General features: G+C 34.4%; 1 protein-coding gene across 7 annotated transcripts in view; it reads right to left on the bottom strand.

Annotated features, from left to right (window-relative positions):
- DIAPH2 (diaphanous related formin 2) overlaps positions 1-22587 on the bottom strand; it is a 992113-nt gene that overhangs the window by 527628 nt on the left and 441898 nt on the right. For all 7 annotated transcript variants that reach the window (XM_026483534.4, XM_057313012.1, XM_026483533.4 and 4 more), the window contains one exon: positions 2404-2505. In XM_026483534.4, coding sequence (XP_026339319.2) covers positions 2404-2505 — 102 coding nt within the window. The remainder of the gene's footprint in view (positions 1-2403; positions 2506-22587) is intronic.

The raw sequence follows: 22587 nt of genomic DNA, 5'->3' as shown, positions 1-22587 counted from the left end.
TTCATAGTACTGCTTTATAACTGTTTGTATTTCTGTGGTATTGGTTCTGATCTCTCTTCTTTCATTTGTTATTTTATCTATTTGGTTCCTTTCTCTCTCTTTTTTAATATGTCTGGCTAGGGGTTTATTAGTTTTATTGGGTCTTTCAAAGAAACAGCTCTTAGTATTGTTGATCTGTTCTACTGTTTTGTTGTTGTTGTTTCTATATCATTGATTTCTCCTACAATCTTTATTATTTCCCTTCTTCTGCTGGATTTAGGTTTTATTTCCTGTTCCTTTCTTAGCTGCTTTAGGTATAAAGTTAGCTTGTGTATTTGAGACTTTTCTTGTTTCTTGAGGTAGGCCTGTATTGCAATATACTTCCTTATGACTGCCTTTGCTGCATCCCAAAGGTTTTGTAGTGTCATGTTTGCATTTTCATTTGTTTCCATGTAATTTTTAAATTTCTTCTTTAATTTCCTGGTTAACCCATTCATCTTTAGTGGGATGTTCTTTAACCTCCATTTATTTGTGGTCTTTACAAATTTTTTCTTATGGTTGACTTCAAGTTTCATAGTGTCGTGGTTTGAAACTATGCATGGTATGATTTTGAACTTTCTGTACTTGTTGAGGTTGTCACAAGTCACACACTGTGACCCAGTATGTGATCTACTCTGGAGTTGCCCTATGAAGACTCAAAAATAATGTGCATTCTGCCGCTTTAGGATAAAATGTTCTGAATATATGTGTGAAGTTTATCTGGTCCAGTGTGTCATTCAAAGACATTGTTTCCTTGTTGATTTCCTGCTTAGATAATCTGTCCATTCTCTAAATCGGGTGTTAAAGTTACCTACCATTATTGTATTATTATCAATGAGTTTCTTTATCTTTATTATTAATTGATTTATATATTTGGGTGCATAAATATTTATAATTGTTGGATCTTCTTGATGGATAGACCCCTTTTTCATGATATAATGCCCTTCTTCATCTCTTATTACACTCTGGTTAAAAACCTAGTTTCTCTGATATATGAATGGCTACTCCAGCTTTCTTTTGACATCCATTAGCATTATAGATGGTTCTCCAGCCCCTCACTTTCAAACTGCAGATGTCTTTATATCTAAAATGAGTCCCTTAGAGAGAACATATAGATAGATCTTGCTTTTTTTAAATCCATTCTGATACCCTATATGTCTTTTGATTGGAGCATTTAGTCCATTTACATTCAGAGTGATTACTGAAAGATATGAATTTAGTGTCATTGTGTTACCTGTAGCGTTGGTGCTTCTGGGGATGTTCTCTGTTCCTTTCCAGTCTTTGCCGCTTTTGGTCTTTTCTTCTCCACTCAAAGATTCACCCTCATAATTTTTGCAGGGCTGGTTTAGTGGCCATGAACTCCTTTAGTTTTTATTTGTCTGGGAAACTCTTTATCTCTCCTGAATGACAGTTTTGCTGGATAAAGAATTCCTGGCTGCATATTTTTCCCATTTACCACGTTGACTATATCCTGCCACTCTCTTGTGGCCTGCCAATTTTCTGCAGACAGATCTGCTGTGATGTGATCTGTTTTCCCCTGTAGTTTAAGGACTTTTTTTTTTCCTTTGCTGCTTTCAGGATTCTTTCCTTGTTTTTATTTTGTGAATTTGACTTTGGTATGCCTTGGCGATGGTCAGCTTTTGTTAAGATTTAATACGAGGTCTCTGTGTTTCTTAGATTTTGATGTCTGTATTCCCTAGATTAGGGAAGTTATAAGTTATAATGGAAATAAATAAACCTTCTGCCCCTTCTTATTCCTTCCAAAAGGTGGTAGCTTTCCTAATTGTTGACTTGCAGTTTTTGTTCTCTCAGACCTCCAATTATTTTCTTGAGCATTCAGAATGATTTGATAACTACCTAGCTGTGTTCAAGAGCTGTTACAAGCTTTGGGTCCCTCAACTCCTTCGTCATCTTAATTCCTCCCCCTGGTTCACTAATCAGTTCTTAACTGCAGTGGTTAATAATTTCACTCTCTAACATCACAATTACTTCAACTATAAAGTCAAAGCAATAAAAGGATTTGCCCAATGTAACCAGTGAATACTCCAAAACTATCACACCTAGGTCTAGGCAGAAAGGGAAAAAATAACTCTTTTTAACTCTTTGATTGAACCTTATGTCTCACTTTGTCTTCTAACAGTGATTAATTATCAGTATTTTCCAAAGCTTTATTATTCATAAGTTTCAACTGTCCTGAGGAAGACTAAATTATGATGGTCTCCACTCTGGCTGAATGATAAAAAGGCAACTCAAGTGATGTTTACACACAATTTTGTTTCTAGTAGATGCTAAATATATCTGTTCAAATCAGCTACAGCTTTGTGTAAAAATGTTCAACAACTCCTCATCACCACCACCACCCCTTATACAGAAAATATCACATACACAGATTCTGGGCCGTTTTGGGATCCAAAATTCTCAATTCTTTCACTTTCTTCTTTGCTGGTAGGATCTTCTTTTCTTCTGAAGCTTCTACATTCTTTTGAACTAAAGAAAAAACGTTTATTCATAAACAATAATGGTACTAATCCAATCACATGAAATAAATTAGTAAGGCATATTAACTACATTAATAAAGCTTATGCCAAAAATCAATAAATGGGTTTATTTCATTAGTTCAAGGAAGAAGATAAACATAATAATATAAACCTATTTAGAGGTTTCCCTACAAATTAAATAACAGCACTTAAGCAGAAAAGAGAAGCAAATACTACCAAAAATCAATTTCAGCTTCTTACCTAATGTGCAACATTCATTACTCCTTTACCAGGTACCTACCACAGCACTGGAATTAAATATATAGTAAAATCTCCCTAATTTGGACTAATTGAGGAAAAAGGTTGATACGCATCTATCCTAAAATATACTAAAATTTAGACATGTCTTTAATTCAGTAGAAATGCTTTGAAGTATGTGAAGTAACTTTAGCTGCTGAACAGGTTGCCATACAAAAAATCCTGCTGAGATTGTTTTGAAGAATAAATATGAACCATTGGAAGTTGCACAACAGCACCATTTGCATGCACATAATTAATGAACCTCAAAGTCTTGGTCTTTTGAGTAAGTTATCTTTGTCTCCATAACAGTTTTTAGTACTATTTACCTTCTTAGAAGAAAATATTTAGTTATGCTCTATTCAGAAGGCAATCCTCCAGATCTGAACAGTTCAAATGACCTGAAACTGTGAGAAGTAGCAGTACCAAGGAGTGGCTTTAGCTCCCCATAACCTCCATTAGCTCTATCCCAGAAAACCCATCTCAAAAACCAAAGTAAAAAAAACAATGTGGTTATCTGCTGTGAAAATGAAGCTTTATGGCAAATCCCTAAACCCTCCTACACAAAGATTCCACAGCTACCATTGTACTCATGTGTTGTCAGTTTACTTCTAATATAAAAATAGGGTTGTAGGTAATGGGACCATTAAAAAACATGAGAAAAGTCGGGGCGCCTGTGTGGCGCAGTCGTTAAACGGCTGCCTTGGGCTCAGGGCGTGATCCTGGAGTACTGGGATCGAGCCCCACATCGGGCTCCTCTGCTGGGAGCCTGCTTCTTCCTCTCCCACTCCCCCTGCTTGTGTTCCCTCTCTCGCTGGCTGTCTGTCTGTGTTAAATAAATAAAATCTTAAAAAAAAAATATGAGAAAAGTAAAGCCAACCTTTTTTTCATGCAAGTAGTGATATGCTTTTATCCCCAAACTCATGCTGCTAAACTTCATCATTGAATCATATGACCATAATAATATTGCTTATTACTTTTAAAAATATAATTTCATTTCAAGGAAATCATTATTTTTATTATTTTAATTCATCTGATTTTTGTTAAAGAGATCACAAATGAGTTACTGATTTTCTTTAGAGGAAAAGCAACACACAACTACAGTACATTTTTGCTAAGCTATGTGTTCACAGATTTTAGCATTTGGAAAACTTTCTATACATGTTATAGAATGCAAATACTGCAAGTCCATTAAGACCCCCTTTGTTTTAATGGTGCAAAATATAGGAAAATTAAGTGAACTTCCTAGAAAAAAATAACATAAAGTTAATTACCTGAATAACTAAAGTGCTATCATTTAGTTCTGGGCTTTACCACTATGACCTATCTAAAGCGATACAGAGCCTAAGCAGACTAGATAATAAATACACTTGAAAATCATGATCTCAAGTCCAAGCCATGCCCAGGTTAATATAACTGTATATAATGAAATGACAGCCCCAAGAATCATACCCCTTGTTAAAACAAACAAACAAACAAACACCTGAATCATATTTAAATGAATTCTAGAACCATTCAGAAAACTTTTCCCAAAGAAAGTGTCAAGAAAACTGTCCTAATCTCCCAATATGCCTTAAACCCCACTATGGGACACTAGTTAACCAAGTACATATAGGATGAAAATGCTGTAGTATAGTGGATATTTTAAGATTTTCTGCAAACTAATGAGACTCTGGAGTAACCCAGACACATATAATGCTCATTTTGTATGACTTCATATTTTTGCTTTTTTTTTTCATTAAAATATATTCTAACTTCTCCCCTTTTCAAATAAACAGGTTGTTTAAAATTAAGATTAGATGTTTTAAATAGCTTAAATCCTAATATATTTCCCTTGTAGTATGTAAATTGGCTTTATCTTAGGTTGAAGGAAGATAAGAATTTCATGATTGGGCTCTGCTATTTTGAGAATTACTAGAGCAAAGCTAGTTTAAAATAGTTCCCTAACTAGACAGCCTTTCACAAACAATAAAGTTTTTGCCATGATCAGTAAATATTAAACAGTGGCTATTACTGCCTTTGGCTTTCTTGTCATTAGAAGCATTCCTTAGTGATCACAACCACAGGCTTAGAGAATTTGAAGAGAGGTAATGACATGAAACTTATCCAGATAGTATTAAAGGCTTCTGATATTAAAAATATCCTGCTTTCATAATGTTTCAAAATGTTATTTGACCTAGAATGCTTTTATTACATGTTTCAAATGCTTTAAAAAATTAAATATTCCATAACTTGATTAAAATATGGGCAATTTAATAACTCAATTAAAGCATGAATAGACATTTCTCCAAAGAAAACATACAGATGGCCAATAGGTATATGAAAATACCCTCAATATCACGAGGGAAATGCAAATCAAAGCCACAATGAGATATTACCCCACAGCTCTTTGAATGGCTCTTACCAAAACCAAAACAAAGTGTTAGTGAGGATGAGGTGGAGGAATTGGAACCCTTGTGCATTGTTGGTAGAAATGTAAAATGGTGTAGCTGCTATAGAGAACACTATGGAGATTCTACAAATAATTAAAACTAGAGCTACCATATGATCTACCAATTCCACTTCTGGGTATATAACCAAAAGAACTGAAATAAGAATCTCAGTGATAGCTGTACTCCCATGTTTACTGCAGTATTATTCACAAACAGCCAAGATATGGAAAGAATCTAAATGTCCATCAAAAGATGAATGAATAAAGAAATGTGGTATATACATATAATGAAATGTTATTCACCCTTAAAAAAAAGAAGAAACTCCTGCCATATATAATAACATGGATGAACCTGGGGAACACCATGCTAAGTGAAATAAGCAAGTCACAGAAAGACAAATACTGCATAATTATGAAGCATCTAAAATGTCAAACTCATAGAAACAAAGAGTGGAATTGTGGTTGCCAGGGACTGAGGGAGGGGAAGTGGGGAGTTGCTATTCAACATGTATAAAGTTTCAGTTATATAAGACGAGTAAGTTCTAAAGATCTGTGGTACAAAATTGTAGCTATAGTTAACAATACTGTATTGTGCACTTAAAAATCTGTGAACAGGTAGATCTCATGTGAAAAGTGCTTATGCCAAAAAAATTATAATGTAAAAACTTAAATTATAGTGATTTTGCTATTCAAAATTATTTGGATGGGACTGAAGAGATTTTTTTAAATCTCAGTACAAAAACTTAAATAATGGTTTTGGCATCAATGGTCCTATGATCCTCATGTTCATAATGAGGCCTATAATCAAATGTGATCTCTCCATATGCAAATGAAAAACCATATAGTCACTGCTTTTGAATCCAATGGATTAATTTGAGTGCTTAAATTGTCACTGCTAATTGACCAAATTAAAATGAAACATCAAAAAAAAAATCGAAAAAAAAATAAAATAAAATGAAACATCATAAAATACTGTCTGTAGAAAGATAATGATGTATAATAAAGATGTGTATTATTATTAAATATGTTAACATCAAGATACTAATTATATAAGATAAAATGCCCATTAATTATTCTTATATTTCCTTTAATATATGGATTTTTATCTGCAATTGTTCTATAAATTTATTACTTTACAGTTGAGGGATACTCATTAACATAAATAAACATGGCTATAATCTTTTCCTGATCTAATTTAGGCAATGTTCATCAATCCCCTATTAATTTCTGCTATCTCAGTGGGTACATAAAACATGTGACAAGATATTTGTAAGTTGTTGTAAATATTAAGATATTATAAATGGGTAACATTGAATGATTTACATAATGATAACTACTATAAATCATAATAATTTTTATAACAACTTTATCTCAAAATTCCAGTGAGAAAGATTGATTCCTAAAGTCAACATCAATACTATTAATTCATTCATTTATCCAGCAAATACTTGTTGAATACCTATTATGTGTGAGCCTAGGCACAAGCATAGAGACTTAAATGTCTGCTCATTTTTCTTAAATACATGGTCATATGTAAACTACTAATTAGGGAAGTATCTCCAAGATATCTAACATTTGTAATTTTCTTTATCCATAACAATACAGTTTGAATGAATATATGCATATCACTCAGCAAATTCTCTTTGTTATTGGAAGCAGTTTCATATTAACAAATACTGTATCTTAAATCAGCATCAACTGATGTATTACATCACATTATAAGGAGTATGTGGAGAAGTAAAAATACGACACCTCCTAGTAAGTATACTCTATACAAAACTAGGACAAATAAAGCCAGTAACAGTAGTGTTAAAAGCCACCTAAAACTATTTATGTAACTTTATTCATATATATATGTATATCCAACAAGTGAACACCCAACTTGTTCTAGATATATCAATATAAGAATTGTGACCTCCCTACATAAATACATATTTTTCCATTTGTATACATTCCAGAAGTGATTCTAACTATGTGGAAATAATTTTTCATGTATTAGTTGAAATAGGTGTTAAACATCAAATAATTTCATGTTAAAAAGAGTGCAAGCATGACAATGGCAGGCAGGGAAAACCTATGATTTCTGTGTGATAGCTGCAATAATTTTTTTCTCTAATTGTTATTTTATATTTTTTAATTCTCTTTATCCTTGAATTTGGAAATATCATACAAATATAGTAGAAAATAGAGAAAGGAATATATATATAGATCACACAAAAGAGGAAAGTATAATATTAAGAACTACAACAATAACAGTGATAGTATTACTAGTAGTAACCATGATCACAATCATCATAATCACCACCAAAATCACCTTTTATTAAATACCTCCTCTGTCATCTCATATAATAGGTATTACCATTGTCAATTTATAAAGGAGGAAACTACAGAACAGAAAAGTTGAGTCATTTGCTCAAGATCATATAGCAAGTAATTAAAAGATGCTCAACCTCACCAGTCATCAGAGAAATGCAAATGAAAACAACCAATGAAATACCATTTCACACTCATCAAATTGGAAGTAACAAAAAAGTCTTGTACTACCAAGTATGGATGAGGAGGCAAAAAAATAAGAATTTGATTGTGCCAACAGTGGTAGTAAAGATTAGGATAACAAATATAAAACAAACATTTACTATCATCTAATACATTTAAGGTGTGCTTAGCACAAGTATAACCCAATCTTTCCATTTATAGGTCAAATGGTCAAGGAGACAAGGATGTTCACTGCAGCAATGTTTACAACAGTACAAAAAGTGGGAACAATCCACATGCCGCGGGGTTATGAAATGGATAAATTGTGGTATATTCACATAATGGAATACAACTCAGCATTTATAGTGAGTGTACTACAGCTAAATATTCCAGTAAGAACAGATCCCAATTACAATTTTGAATGGAAAAATAAACATCATGGAAAATACTGCATACATTATAATAACACTCACCTAAATTAAAAATGAAACAGAATAATCATATGTATTGTTTATAAAGTGTGAATGTGTGTGTGTATGTGTGTGTGTGTGTGTGTGAACGTATATATCAAAATTCTAAAAACAGGGAACAAATACTTAGCAGATTAATGACTGCTTTTCTTGGGGGAGGAAAGTGATACTGGAACAACTAAAACCCTGGAAACTTCAATTTTATCTCTAATGTTTTATTTGTTTAAAAGCAAAGATCTGTACTAAATATGATGAAATGTTAACATTTTTTCATTCTGGGAGGCTGGTACATAGGCATTTCCTATATTAGCCTATGCAGATTTCCATTTTTTCAACATAAAAATGAAAATTGTATGACCAGATTTATATATATATATTTACACTTTATAAACTGTTAGCCCTGGCAATACAGGGACCAAGGATATACAGGAATCAGAAACAATAGGGGAGGGAATAATAAAAACTACAGGTAAAGATTAGTCAGTTTGGTCAGCAAGCACAATTTTATTTTCAACTGTTTTTGAATCTATTTTGTGAGGAATAACATATTTGTTTACCAAACCTTGAGAGGGAAAGCTGATACAATATGCAGCATGAGATTGCATTTCCATCTCCTCTTATGTGCTGCATATTACAGCTGTGAAGCTTCCCCTTTCTGTATTGCTTACAGCTGTGCATTAACTAAGGCATCCCACAGAAAGGTAGATTTCATTCTGTCACCTGCATCGTACCTGAAGCCATAGGTATGGCATTACCAGGAGTGTTCCTGAAGTTTACAGCACATTAATGGTTCTAACAGTGGGAATCACACATACATACTTTGTAATGATTCCCTAATTAAGGAACAAATCTTATAGTGATGGTTTATTTATTTTATTTTTTCACTGGTTGTAGTTTAGACAAGAACCCCCCAAATCAGGAAGCACATGTTACTGCAAATTAACATCTGCATAAATAATATACTTGTACACCTGTTCATTAAGCAAATTGCTGAACACTGCTAAATGTCACCAGAACACTATGTTTAACAACGTGCATAGTTAATGTATATTTTCAATTGGGCCTCAATAGCTCAGAAAGTAATGTTTATTTTAAGGAGGACAAATAAAGTTGACTTAGAGACTTTCGATAGAATCTCCCTTGTTTGAAGTGATGTTTTAAACACCAAAATGGAAGTATGGTTCTTACCTCAACCTAGTATTTGACAAATGAGGTGGTGGAAGTTATTTCTGTTTATCTTTAACCTTTGTGACATACCTTATTCAAGCTATAGTTAATTCCTTTTCTCGTAAGTTGGCTCCAACTTAGTATGTATGGACTGACATTTTTCTGGCCATCCCACAAACTCAGAGAATGCCCTGTTATGCAAAATTTCCTGATTCATGACACAAATCAGTAAGTCCATCAATAAACCCCAAGAGCTAAGTATGTCAAAGCTGAGTGCTAAGAAACTCAACAGTAGGAATTATGATGATAAAACCAGTACTGCTAGGCTAATAGGGCATTTCTTGTTGAGAACAGTTTGCACATTCATCATATTCAGGTTTTTCTTTTATAATGTGGTCGTTTCAGACTGGTACAAGTCGTGCACACAATTGAGTTTAATGCAAAAGGCAGTTAACCTTGTCATTCATACAATAGTTTTATAATTTTTATTTCTATCCCCAGATTCATATGACCTGGAAAATACTGGGTATGCATAATAATTAAGAGTATATATGCAACCCCAGCCAGGCACTCCACTGGATGGATTTCCCTTGTAACTGTGAAAAGTAGGTATTTGTAGTAGTCTGCTCAGGCTGCCATAACAAAATGTCACAGCCTGGGTGGCTTAAACAACAGAAATTTACTTCTCAAAGTTCTGGAGCCAGGAAATTTGAAGATCAAGGTCTGGGAAGGTAGGTTTTATTCTGAAGTCTATTTTCCTGGCTTGTAGGTGGCCACCATCTCACTCTAGGTTCACATGGCTTTCCCTTTGTGCATATTCAGGGAGAAAGAGAGTGAGCAACCTCTCTGGTGTTTTTTCTTATTGGATCAGTGCCCCACACTTATGACCTCATTTAATCTTAATTACTTCCTTAGAGGCTGCACCTCCAAATATAACATGCTGGGAGCTAGGGCTTCAATGTATAAATTTTAGGGAGACACAAACGTTCAGTCCATAACAGTGTTAGTATTATTCCTATTTTACAATAAGGAAAGTGAGATCCCCAGGGACTCGCAAAAGATCTCAGAGAAAAGTTAAATGGCAGAGTTGGAATTCAATCCCAGACTATTTGACCCCAAAGTTCATGCTATTGCCACTAGACTCTACCATTCTTCATAAATACAGAAGGAGATTCACAGCTGCCTGCTATATACTTACTACTAAATAATTTAAGATAAGAGGGCTCAGTAGAGATGTTAAACATACCCCATGCTTTAATATCCCTCACAGAGTTCTTCCTTGTGTTCTAACCAAAGCTGTGCCTTCAAAGTTGTGGTTTCTTTTTCTATAAATGGCTTGGCATCCTTGCTTGTTTATTTTTAAATAAACTATCAACTAGATATCTTCCTTGAGGGCAAGAATCTTGCTTAGAATTTTTAGGAATAAACAAGAATATATTTCATGCCCTAATTTAAAGTGTGTATACAAATACACACTAAAATTAATACTGGATATTATTGCCACTCTAGCCTTTTATAGATGCAGCTGTCACAATGCTAAGAGAAAAGAGAAAAAAAAATGATTTTCTATTGAAAAGGAAAGCAAAGGAAGGGTGGGAAGATGGAGGAGCAGGAAGACCGTAAGTTTGGCTCCTCTCAGAGAAACAAACTGATAACACATCAGGATAAATAACCCAGAAAAAGATCCACAGGTCAGCAGAACAAACTCCACAACAGTAAGAGCCATATCACAGAAAACAGTAAGGACTGAGACATGGTCTGAGAGCTAAATGGACACTGGCCCTCTAAGATCTGGAGGGAGCCAGTGGCATCATCAAGAAGGGCAAGAAACAGACTATCATACCAGGGAGACTTCCAGGGGAAGATAAATCCCCATAACATATGGCTTTGAAAGCAAGAGGGGCCAAATTTCATGAGCTCTTACAACCAGCAAGACGAAACAAAAACAAATACAAAAACAAAAACACCCTGAACTTCTTAAAATCAGCAGGCCTGGCTCTAGAAGAGCCTGGAGGGCACTATGAAGCTGAGTTCCTGCCCATAGAGACAGCACAACAAACAGCCTGGGCAGATACAACATAGAAACAGCAGTTTGAAAAACATTTGTAGCATAAAGGAGGTAGGGCTATTTACTCATCTCAGAGCATGTCCCTGAGAGGCAGGAATTGAAGGGAGATGCTCCGGGAACAAAGGAGCTGGCAGATGCCATTTCCTTCCCCTACCCCACAACACAAACACATGGCTAATTATGGAAACTAGGGCAGTTCCCACACTCCCTAACTTATTTGCATTTACCAAGCCCTTCCCCACACAGTTCCATGGATCCGCCCATCCCAGTCACATTTTCCTCAGTGCCTGCACTATGGGTCACCTCCCACAGAAAACCTGCGCACCTGCCAACACTATGTCTGTGACCCATGTGTTTTGCAAGGCCTCCATTCAAACAGTGGCAGCAGGTCTCATTTCCCAAGCAGACCACTGTGCACCTTGTTAAAACATGCCACACCAGAGCCGAGGAAGAAACACCACTCACAACAGGCAGAGATCTTCTGTAGACAACTGGACTGAAGGTAAAAGCAACCAGGACAGAATAGCAGGGTTCACACAACACACAGAGGAGATACTCCCTAAAGTGCCAGGTCATACTGAACAGTGGATACTGGACTGAAGGACACGAGAAGACATCTTCATAAGGCTATCACCTATAAGAGCAGGAGACACAGTTGACTTTCCTAACACAGAAACAGACACAGAGAGATAAACAAAACGAGGAGACAGAGGAATATATCCCAAATGAAAGAACAGGACAAGACCATGGCCAGAGACCAAAGTGAAATGGATTTAAGTAATATGCCCAATACAGAATTGAAAGTAATGATCATAACGATACTCACTGGACCTGAGAAAAGAATGGAGGACATCAATGAGGCCCTTAACAAAGAGATAAAAAAAAAGAGATGAAGAACACAAAATCAAACAAAAAATATACCTGATGGAATAAATAGCAGGCTAGAGGAAGCAGATGAATAAATTAATGACCTGGATGAAAGTATAGTGGAAAGCAATCAAGCAGAGCAAATGAGAGAAAAAAAAAATTGCAAATTGAGAACTAACTTAGGGAACTAAGTGACTCCATAAAGCATAATAACATTCACATTATAGGGATCCCAGAAGAAAAAGAGAGAAAAGGGGGCAGAACATTTATTTGAAAAAATAAGAGCAGAAAAATTCCTGAATCTGGAGAAGGAAATAGATATCCAGATCGGGGAGGCACAAAGATCTCCCAACAAAATCAATCCAAGGAGGTCCACACCAAGACACAAAGAAATTAAAATGGCAAAAAGAAGTGATAAAAAAAAAAAAGAAGAAAGAAAGAAAACAGAAAGAGAAAATAAGAAAATTACATATGAGGGAAACCCAATAAAGCTATCAAGGGATTTTTCACAAAAACTTTACAGGCCAGAGGGGAGTGACACAATATATTCAAAGTGCTGAAAAGGAAAAATTGGTAACCAAGAATACTTTATCCAGCAAGGCTATCATTCAGAATAGGAGATATAAAGAATTTCTCACACAAACAAAACCTAAAGGAATTAATGAGCACTAAACCAGCCATATAAGAAATACTAAAGAGGATTCTTTGAGTGGAAAGTAAGAACACAAGTAAGAGAATGAAAAGTAGGAATCTCAAAAGCAGTTAAAATATGTATCTATAAAAATCAGTCAAGGGATTCACAAAATACAAGGAGGTAAATTATGATGCCATATGCCTAAAATGTGTGTATGTGTGTGGGGGGGGAATAAAGAATGAGTTGAAACATAAGCGAAAATCAACTTAATATACACTGCTATGCACAGAAGATGTTATAAACAAACTTAATGGTAACCACAAATCAGAAGCCAGTAATAAACATGCAAAGAATAAACAGAAAAGAATCCAGGTATATCCCCAAAGACAGCAAACCATGAAGGAGAGCAAGAGAAGAAAGAATCAGAGAAAAACTACAAAAGCAACCACAAAACAAGTAATAAAATGACAATAAATACATATCTGCCAATAATTATTTTGAATGTTAATGGACTAAATGTTCTAATCAAAAGACACAGGGTGACAGAGTAGATGAAAAACAAAAAACAACAAGACTCATGTACATACTGCCTTCAAGAGACCCATTTCAGACCTAAAGACACCTGCAGATTGAAAGTGAGGGGATGGAGAAACATCTATCATGCAAATGGATGTCAAAAGAAAATGAAGGTTGATATAGCTATATCAGACAAAACAGACTTTAAAACAAACACTATAACAAGAGACAAAGAAGGATACTATACAATAATGAAGCAGAAAATCCAACAGAATGTATAACAATTGTATCTATGTACCCAACATAAGAGCGCCCACATACATAAAACAGTTAATAACAAATAGAAAGAAACTAAATGACAGTAAGACAGTAATAATAAAAGACTTTAACACTCCAATTACATCAATGGACAGATCATCTAAATAGAAAATTAACAAGGAAACTGGCTTTGAATGACACACTGGACCAGATGGACTTGACAGATATATTCAGAACATTCCAACCTAAAACAAATACACATACTTTTCAGGTACACAGGGAACGTTTTCCAGAATAGATAACACATTTGGCCACAAAACAAGTCTCAACAAATTGAAAAAGATCAAAGTCATACCATGCATCTTTTCTGAACACAATGCTATGAAACTAGAAATCAACTACAAGGAAAAAAATCAGAAAAGAGCACAAATACATGAAGGTTAAATAATATGCTACTAAACAATGAATGGATTAACCAGAAAATCAAAGAAGAAATAAAAAAAGAAAACCAATAAATAGGAGAGGAAATACAAAATTACATGGAACCAAATGAAAATGAAAATATAACAGTCCACAATCTTTGGGATGCAGCAAAAGCATTTTTTTTCCTAAGATTTTATTTATTTATTTGACAGAGAGAGACAGTGAGAGAGGGAACACAAGCAAGGGGAGTGTGAGAGGGAGAAGCAGGCTTCCCAATGTGCAGGGAGCCCAATGCAGGGCTTGATCCCAGGACCCCGGGATCATTACCTGAGCCAAAGGCAGATGCTTAAGGGCCCTGAGCCACAAAGGCACCCCAGCAAAAGCAGTTCTAAGAGGGATGTTTAGAGCAATACAGACCTTTTTCAAGGAGCAAGGAAAATCTCAAATAAACAACCTATACCAACACCTAAAGGAGCTAGTAAAAGAAGAAAAAACAAAACTCAAAACCAGCAGAAGGAATAAAAATAGTAAAGATTAGAGCAGAAACAAATGATATAGAAACTAAAACAAAGAAACAAAAATGAAAAACAACAACAACAACAACAACAACAACAACAATAGATCCAATTAATGAAACCAGGAGCTGGTTCTTTGAAACGATCAACAGGACTGATAAGCCTCTAGCCAGAGTCATCAAAAACAAAACAAAACAAAACAAAAAGAAGAAGAAAAAGAGGAAAAAAAGACAAAAAGAGAAAGAAAAACACAGAGACGATTGAAATAAACAAAATCACAAGTGAAACAGGAGAAATAACAACTGACACCATAAAAATACACAGGAATTATAAGAGAATATTATAAAAAAATTATATGCCAACCAACAGGACAACCTAGAAGAATAAATTCTTAGAAACATATAACCTCCCAAAACTGAAGTAGAAAAAAATAGAAAATATTAACAGACCAATTAACAGAAATAAAATTGAATCAGTAATCAAAAACCTCCCAAGAAACAAAAGTCCAGGACCAGATGTTTCACAGGCAAATTTTACCAAAGATTTAAAGAAGGGTTAATATCTATCCCTCTCAAACTGTTCCAAAAAATTCAAGAGGAAGGAAAAATTCCAAATTTATTCTATGAGGCCAGTGTCACTCTGATACCAAAATCAGAGACCACAATGAAAGAAAACTAGAGGCCAGTATCTTTCACGAATACAAATGAAAAAATCCTCCACAAAATAGTAGCAAACAGAATCCAATAATACATTAAAAAAATCATATACCATGATCAAGTGGGATTTATTTGTGGGATGCAAGGGTGGTTCAATATTCGCAAAACAATCAGTAAGGTACATCACATCAATAAGAGAAAAGATAAAATCTATATGGTCATTTCATTAGATACAGAAAAAATCATCTGACAATACAACACACATTCATGATAAAAACTCTCTGAGAAGTAGGTCTAGGGGACATATCTCAACATAATAAAGGCCTTTTATGAAAAACCCACAGGGAACATCACACTCATTGGAGAAAAACTGAGAGCTTTTCCTCTAAGGTCAGGAACAAAACAAGGACATTTGCTCTCACCACTGTTATTCAACACAGTACTGGAAGTCCTAGTCAAAGCAATCAGACAACAAAAAGAAATAAAAGGTATCCAAATCTGTGAGGAAGATATAAAACTTCCACTATTTGCAGACGACATGATACTATATACAGAAAACCCTAAAGACTCCACCATAAAACTACTAGAAATGATAAATGAATTCAGTAAGGTCATGGGTACAAAATCAATGTACAAAAATCTGTTTTTATTTCTATGAAAAAATAATGAAGCAGCAGAAAGAGAAATTAAGAAAAAAATCCCATTTAAAATCACAATAAGAATAATAAAATGCCTAGGAATAAACTTAACCAAAGAGGTAAAAGATCCGTACTCTGAAAACTACAGAACACTGATGAAAGAAATTAAAGATGACATAAAGAAATGGAAAGACGTTCCATCTTCATGTATTAGAAGAACAAATATTGTTAAGATGTCCATACTACCCAAAGCAATCTACAGGTTAAATGTAATCCCTATCAAAATACCAACAGAATTTTTCACAGAGCTAGAACAAACAATCCAAAAATTTGTATGGAACCACAAAATACTTCAAATAGCCAAAGTAATCCTGAGAAAAAGAAAAACAAAATTAGAGGTATCACAATTTGAGATTTGAAGTTATATTGCAAAGTTGTAGTAATCAATTCAGCATGGTCCTGGCTCAAAAACAGATATATAGATCAAAAGAACAGAATAGAAAACCCAGAAATGAAGCCACAACTATACGTTCAATTAATCTTCGACAAAGGATGACAGAGACTATCCAACGGGAAAAATACAGTCTCTTCAACAAATGGTTTTGGGAAAAAATAAACAATGAGAATAATGATAACCAGAGGTCAAAATTTAAGCTGTTTATTAAAGTAAATTGAGTCAACTTCTATGAAACCTTTTTAATAGGTACAATAAGTTTCATGTGGAGTCATTGATAGCAACTGGCTTGTGGGTATGTGTGTTCGTATCATTAAATATATCATAGTCAGGTGGCTTCGGTTTAACAATGGTCTTCCACGAGCTATTTTATTCTACTAAATGTTAGAAACAGTTTGGGTTATAAGCTTTTAAGAACTTAAAAAAAAAAGTTTTTGGATAAGAGCCCAGCTATTAGAAACTCTGTGATCTGTAAGAACTATCTTTTAGTAATAGTAAATCAGTTCTGTAGAACATCTTTACCATAACTGCAAAAGATACAGTATAAAACAAGAACATAAGGTCACTGGGCATTTCACTATTACAACTCTAAATGTCTTATTCTTCTTTAAACCATCTATTCTTCATTAGTACTTTTTGGTATTAAAGAGATTTTCTGGTACTAAATACATACATACATACATACATACATACATACATACATACGTACAAGAACATAAGCCTAGTCATTCATTGTAGAATAACTGGTAATTTCCTATTGTGTACTTTTATTAATTTTTGAGCCTAAGAAATAGATAAGATAAGGCCCTGTATTGCTCATAACAGCATAAAGGTGTAAGACAAAAGCAATGTTTAAACACTAAATCCCAGGAGAAAAAAAAATCTCAAATGTAGATTATATGCTCATATATGGCCCCAAATTTCTGTGAAATCTATAGAATGCAGAGAGAGCTACTACCATATAAAGTAAAACATCTCTTAAAGATTAGAATGAAACCTGCATTATGTTAAAAAAAAAAATCTGAAATCCGTTGAATTTAAACTTTTACCAGAAACTTAAATGAGAAAGAAACAGCCCAGGTAATAAGAAGCTGCTAATAGTCACAGACAGCAAATAAACTTGACTGGATCAAGTAAGCAACCTGCTGACTCTTTTTCCTAGCAAAATTTCAAACAGGCTATTCTCACCATTAGGCTGGCCTTTACTTCACCCCAGCCACTTCAGTACCATCACTGTGGGGTCCTTTCCTCATAGCAGCCACCAAGATGTGCCTCTGCTTTTAGCCTAGAATGGTTTGGATCCATATGTAAGCAGTTATAAGTATGGAGAGGGAGCAGGAAGTCAATACATAAAATTGGGAACTGAGGTGTCATAAAGAAATAAATTCAAATGAAAAGCTTCAAATTGGAGGTGCCTCACTGGCACAATTGGTAGAAGATCCAACTCTATCTCGGGATCATGAGTTCAAGCCCAACATTGGGTGTAGAAACTACTTTTAAAAATGAGTAATAAAAAAAGCTTCAAACTGGCTAATTAGAAATGATAGATTCCTACTTCTTACTGGAAAATTGTACTAAAATATTGTAAAAAACACAAACTCCAAAGTTGGGTATGATAATTCATGAAGAAGAATGAAAGAATCAGTAATATATCTAGCTCTCCACTTAAAATTCATGGAAATAAATCCAGTAAGACATTTAAAAGGGCAGAGATTGCATCTGATATCCAGTGTAGTACTTTAAAAATCAAGACATACAAGATACAGTAGGAGTAAGTAAATATAGAAAATGAAATTGTTATACTTATTTAAAATCACCCTTTAGTTCTGCTGCCAAAATATAGGCATTTTTCATTTATTATGGGTATGGCATGAGTTATTATACATTATGTTACTCTGTGTGCCTAATATCAATGGAAATATTACAGGTTCTAATTTTAAGTGATTTTTGCCTATTCTCTACCCAGGACAAGTCTACCTGAACATAGAAAAGGAATGACAGGACTCCTGAATGACTGTAAAATACTTTGAGCTCACCTCCTTTCACATCTTTGCTGTCAAACCTTTATCTATCCATTAAGAACCAAATAAAGTGTCATATTCTTTATGAAACCTTCTCCAATTACCACTGTATTTTTTTCCTACCTATATCATCAATATGGTATTTTCCACACAGTGACCTATTTAATTAAGTCTCATGTATGCATTTTACTGCCTTCACTAAGTTACAAACTCACAGGGAAGACAACGTACTTAGTATAACTTTATCTGCCATATTCATCCCACCTCCCTTAGTACATAGAAAATGATACTCATGAAATATGTGAATAAACTATGTAAAATATTATAGTGGACAAATGATAAGGGTGGAGAAAGAGAAATGTGAAATTTTATGATGATCTGTCTTCAAGATGTAACTAAAGCCTAAAGGGCTAGTGAACAGTCAGTGAGAAACAATTCAGGACAGAAGATTTGGAAGGATGTCCCAAGTCATGGACACAGAGAAGAAAGAACAGCCAATTAAGAGGACAAAAAGAACAATCAAAAGATGTAAGAAATGGGGGAGAACACTGTCCACACAGTGAGAATGGAAAATGTTTCAATAAGAGAAAGTCATTAAGGTTAAGTGTAGTCTAAGTGCTGGGGGGAGGGGAAGACTAGAAAAAATAGCCCATCTTCAGACCATACAGAGCAATTTCAACAGAGCAATGATAAGAGAAGCCATATTATAGGATGTGAGGAAGCAGTAAATGGAAATAGTAACAACCATTCACCTGAGAAGTTTAGTAGGAAAATAACAATATAGTATGAAGGAGACAGAAACAAAGTGATTGAATCTCAACTTTGTATAAGTTTGCCTATTACAAGAAGGCACCTGATTGTCAAATTCAAGAGCAGCTTTTACGTCCAAAATGATTTCAGAACAAACCAGCATAAAATGATTTACTGAACAAAATCAATAGAAACACTGAAAAAGAGGTTATACTGTTCAGTGATCCATGTTGCATCAATATCTATAATGGAATGAGACAAGGTGATACAATGGCCTAAAGCTTCCTGGAATTGCTTGTTAACAAAATCAGCCAGTAAGAGAATCCACAGACAGTAAGCAAATACCACACCCTCTTCTGATTGATGAGAAAATAGCATTTTCCAGTGTCATAGGAAAAGAAAAGTAGTATGCAGCAATACCGATAGAACTAGACTGGAAATTACTGTTTAAAGAACCAAATGTTCATACAACAGCCATGGTCCATAATGTCCTATCAACATCTACGGCAAAGAAACACATTCAATCTATTTGAGTTAACAAATGAACAAAACTGGTATGTTCAACATAAATGTTCTAGAAGCAGCAGCCTACACCATTTTTTATTGGAATCCAAAAGATACTGGATAACAAACTGCTCTTGAAAATTACAACACTATTTAATTGTCATATCAGGACTAAATTAAAGTATGAAGTGCTAACCTATAACATTAGCTGAAGGAAATAAACTGGTTTTCACCCAATTACCTATGGTGCCCTGAAGGTGTGAAATCTGACAATATGCAGACCTAATGGTAGCTACTAAAGCTTCCCTCTACACTGAGTCAGACAGATTAGCTAGGTGACCTAACAAGACAGCAGGTGGCTTTCTCAACTTACTGACTACATTTGTAGTTTATTAAGAGAAAATATTCAGATGAAAGAATAAAATTTGCCAGGTCAATTTCACAACAAAAGCATGCTACCTCAAACAATTTCAATGCAATACAATTGAAAAAAATAAGTAAGTTCCAAGTTGGGAGCAAGGTGTTACCCTAGGAAGTTAAGGAATTAGAGGAAACAGTCACTGACCTTAAGAAACCTAATATAGCTAACATGATTGTCATATTAACATTTTAATTAAATTTTTGTTTTAAATTTTATTTAAATGGCGATTGCCTATACCCCCATTTCTCTGTATGCCACGCATGAATTGCCATATAGTAGTAATGATGTTATCATATTTCCTCTTATTGAATGAGTGCCTTAGATTGTACATCTTCATCTCCTAATTATCATAATTCTCCAAGGCAAATATCCTATTCTTACTATACAAAAACCTAGGTTCTGAGCACTAAAGTAACTTTGTCCATCTAATGAGTAATAAACCTCGGATACAAACCAAGATCAGTATAGTTTTCAACAGGAAATATAAGTTCTATAAATCATTTCATTAAGTGAAGAGGTATAAAACATGCAGCAGAGTGACTGGCACTTAATAAGAACCTCCATTAAACGCAATTCCTATTCAGTGGCTCCCAATGATAATTTTACAAATACCGTACAATATGATGCAGTCTAATCAAGTGAGTTATACAAAGACATGGGGTTCTGTAATGTTATAGGTAAAGATACCAGATATATGAAATTCCAAAACTAAAGATGATAAAGGAAAAATATGGTATAACAAAAAGAACAAAAGTGAATCAATGAGTATATCCATGGATATATTTATTAGTAATTGAAGCCAAGGGTAATTATTCACTGGCAGTTTTCTGGGGTAACCTTCTAATATATATGATTGATTAACATTTTCAAAGTAAAGAATCTCAGTATGAATTTTGCTTAAGTAATTCTAGTAATTAATAATCCACAGTAAAAATACACACTCAGAAGATAATATAAAACCTAGCCTTCTATACAATATGGAGAGAAATATCCCCACCATAAAATACCTTTGGGGATAAGTTACCTCTTGGCAAAATAAAGATTATCAAAATAATAACAAAAAAACTGTCAAATACAGTAACAGAGAAGACATTGCATTTTCAGCAATTATTAAATGCTAGAGTTTACCACCACATAAATGCTCTTACAGCTACATCCTCCATATGTGGCCACATTAAAACCTTTAAAAGCATGTGATCAATGGGACTAGGATGCACAAACTCACATAAAAAGGAAACTACTTTGAATTGCACACTTGAAAAATGAGCACCATTCCATTAGATAAGACACGATTCAAGAAGTATTTGCTCTTTGTTCTTTTCACACCTTTCTAAAAATTGTCCTGTTGTTTAAGATCTGAAATTACATAACACCAGATACAGGTGATCTTGTTATCTTCCAAATCTATGTTAATGTATGTGCTTACATATATTTCCATAATATCATATGCACCCATATAGGAAACTACTGAGTTTATTAGATTATCAGCACAGTTTATTCTGGAAACTTTCTCCCTCTCTTCTTTTTAAAGATTTTACTTATTTATTTGAAAGAGAGAGAGCAAGAGAGAGCACGAGAGAGCACGAGCAGGGGGAGAGGCAAAGGGAGAGGGACAAGCAGAGTCCCCGCTGAGCAGGGAGCCTGACACAAGGCATATCCCAGGACCCTGGGATCATGACCTGAGCCAAAGGCAGATGCTTAATGGACTGACCCACCCAGGCACCCCTGGAAACTTTCTCTTCAATGACCAAAGACCAGAGACTTCCACGATAATCAATCCTATGCTTCTGACTAATCTTTTGTTTTCTACATTGTCTTCTCTTTTTCTGCCTACTCCTTAAATATTAGTGACCCCAGGGCCCCCATATTCTCATCTTTTTACTTTATATTTTCATCCTGTGTGATCCCTCACCCTGAATCTGACCATTAGTCTATGTGCTTGAATCTGTATCTCCACTCCAGGCCTTTCCACTGAATTGTACACTCATAAATCCAATTTCTTATCTCTTCCATGGGACCTCTACATAAAGATGTTCCAACATGAACTCACATCCAGTAAGATGAAAAGTGGATTGTCTGTTCCCTACGTTGGTGGAATGTATCAGAACCCAATAGTACCATACAAGTAAGAAGCCATCAAGTCATCATTGATCCTTCTCTTGCTAAGCCTACCCTCCAAAATTCTGACTCTATTTCTTTTTTTTTCCTGCCTGCATTTCTACTATCTTGTTTAGAGCCTTCAACAATTATTGCTCAGACCATTCATTCAGTAATCTGTTTATTCTATAACTATGAACTATACATGACAATGTGAATACAAAACTGATTAAAACACAACTTCTGTCTTGAAAGGAAACATAACTATAACAATGTATTAAGGTGTATGGAAATACTATGAATTTATTGTAGTGTTCTAAATTTATTTTTGTATTATTTTCACTCTACCCCAGTTTCTTCTATACATTCATGACTGGGGATACCTTTCTAAACCATTTTGATTTTATTACTTTTTTTTTTCACTACCAGT

This window comes from Ursus arctos, chromosome X (genome assembly GCF_023065955.2).
Source record: "Ursus arctos isolate Adak ecotype North America chromosome X, UrsArc2.0, whole genome shotgun sequence".
Lineage (NCBI taxonomy): Eukaryota > Metazoa > Chordata > Mammalia > Carnivora > Ursidae > Ursus > Ursus arctos.
Note: the sequence above shows the minus strand (reverse complement) of the source record. Positions and strands in the feature narration are given on the sequence as shown.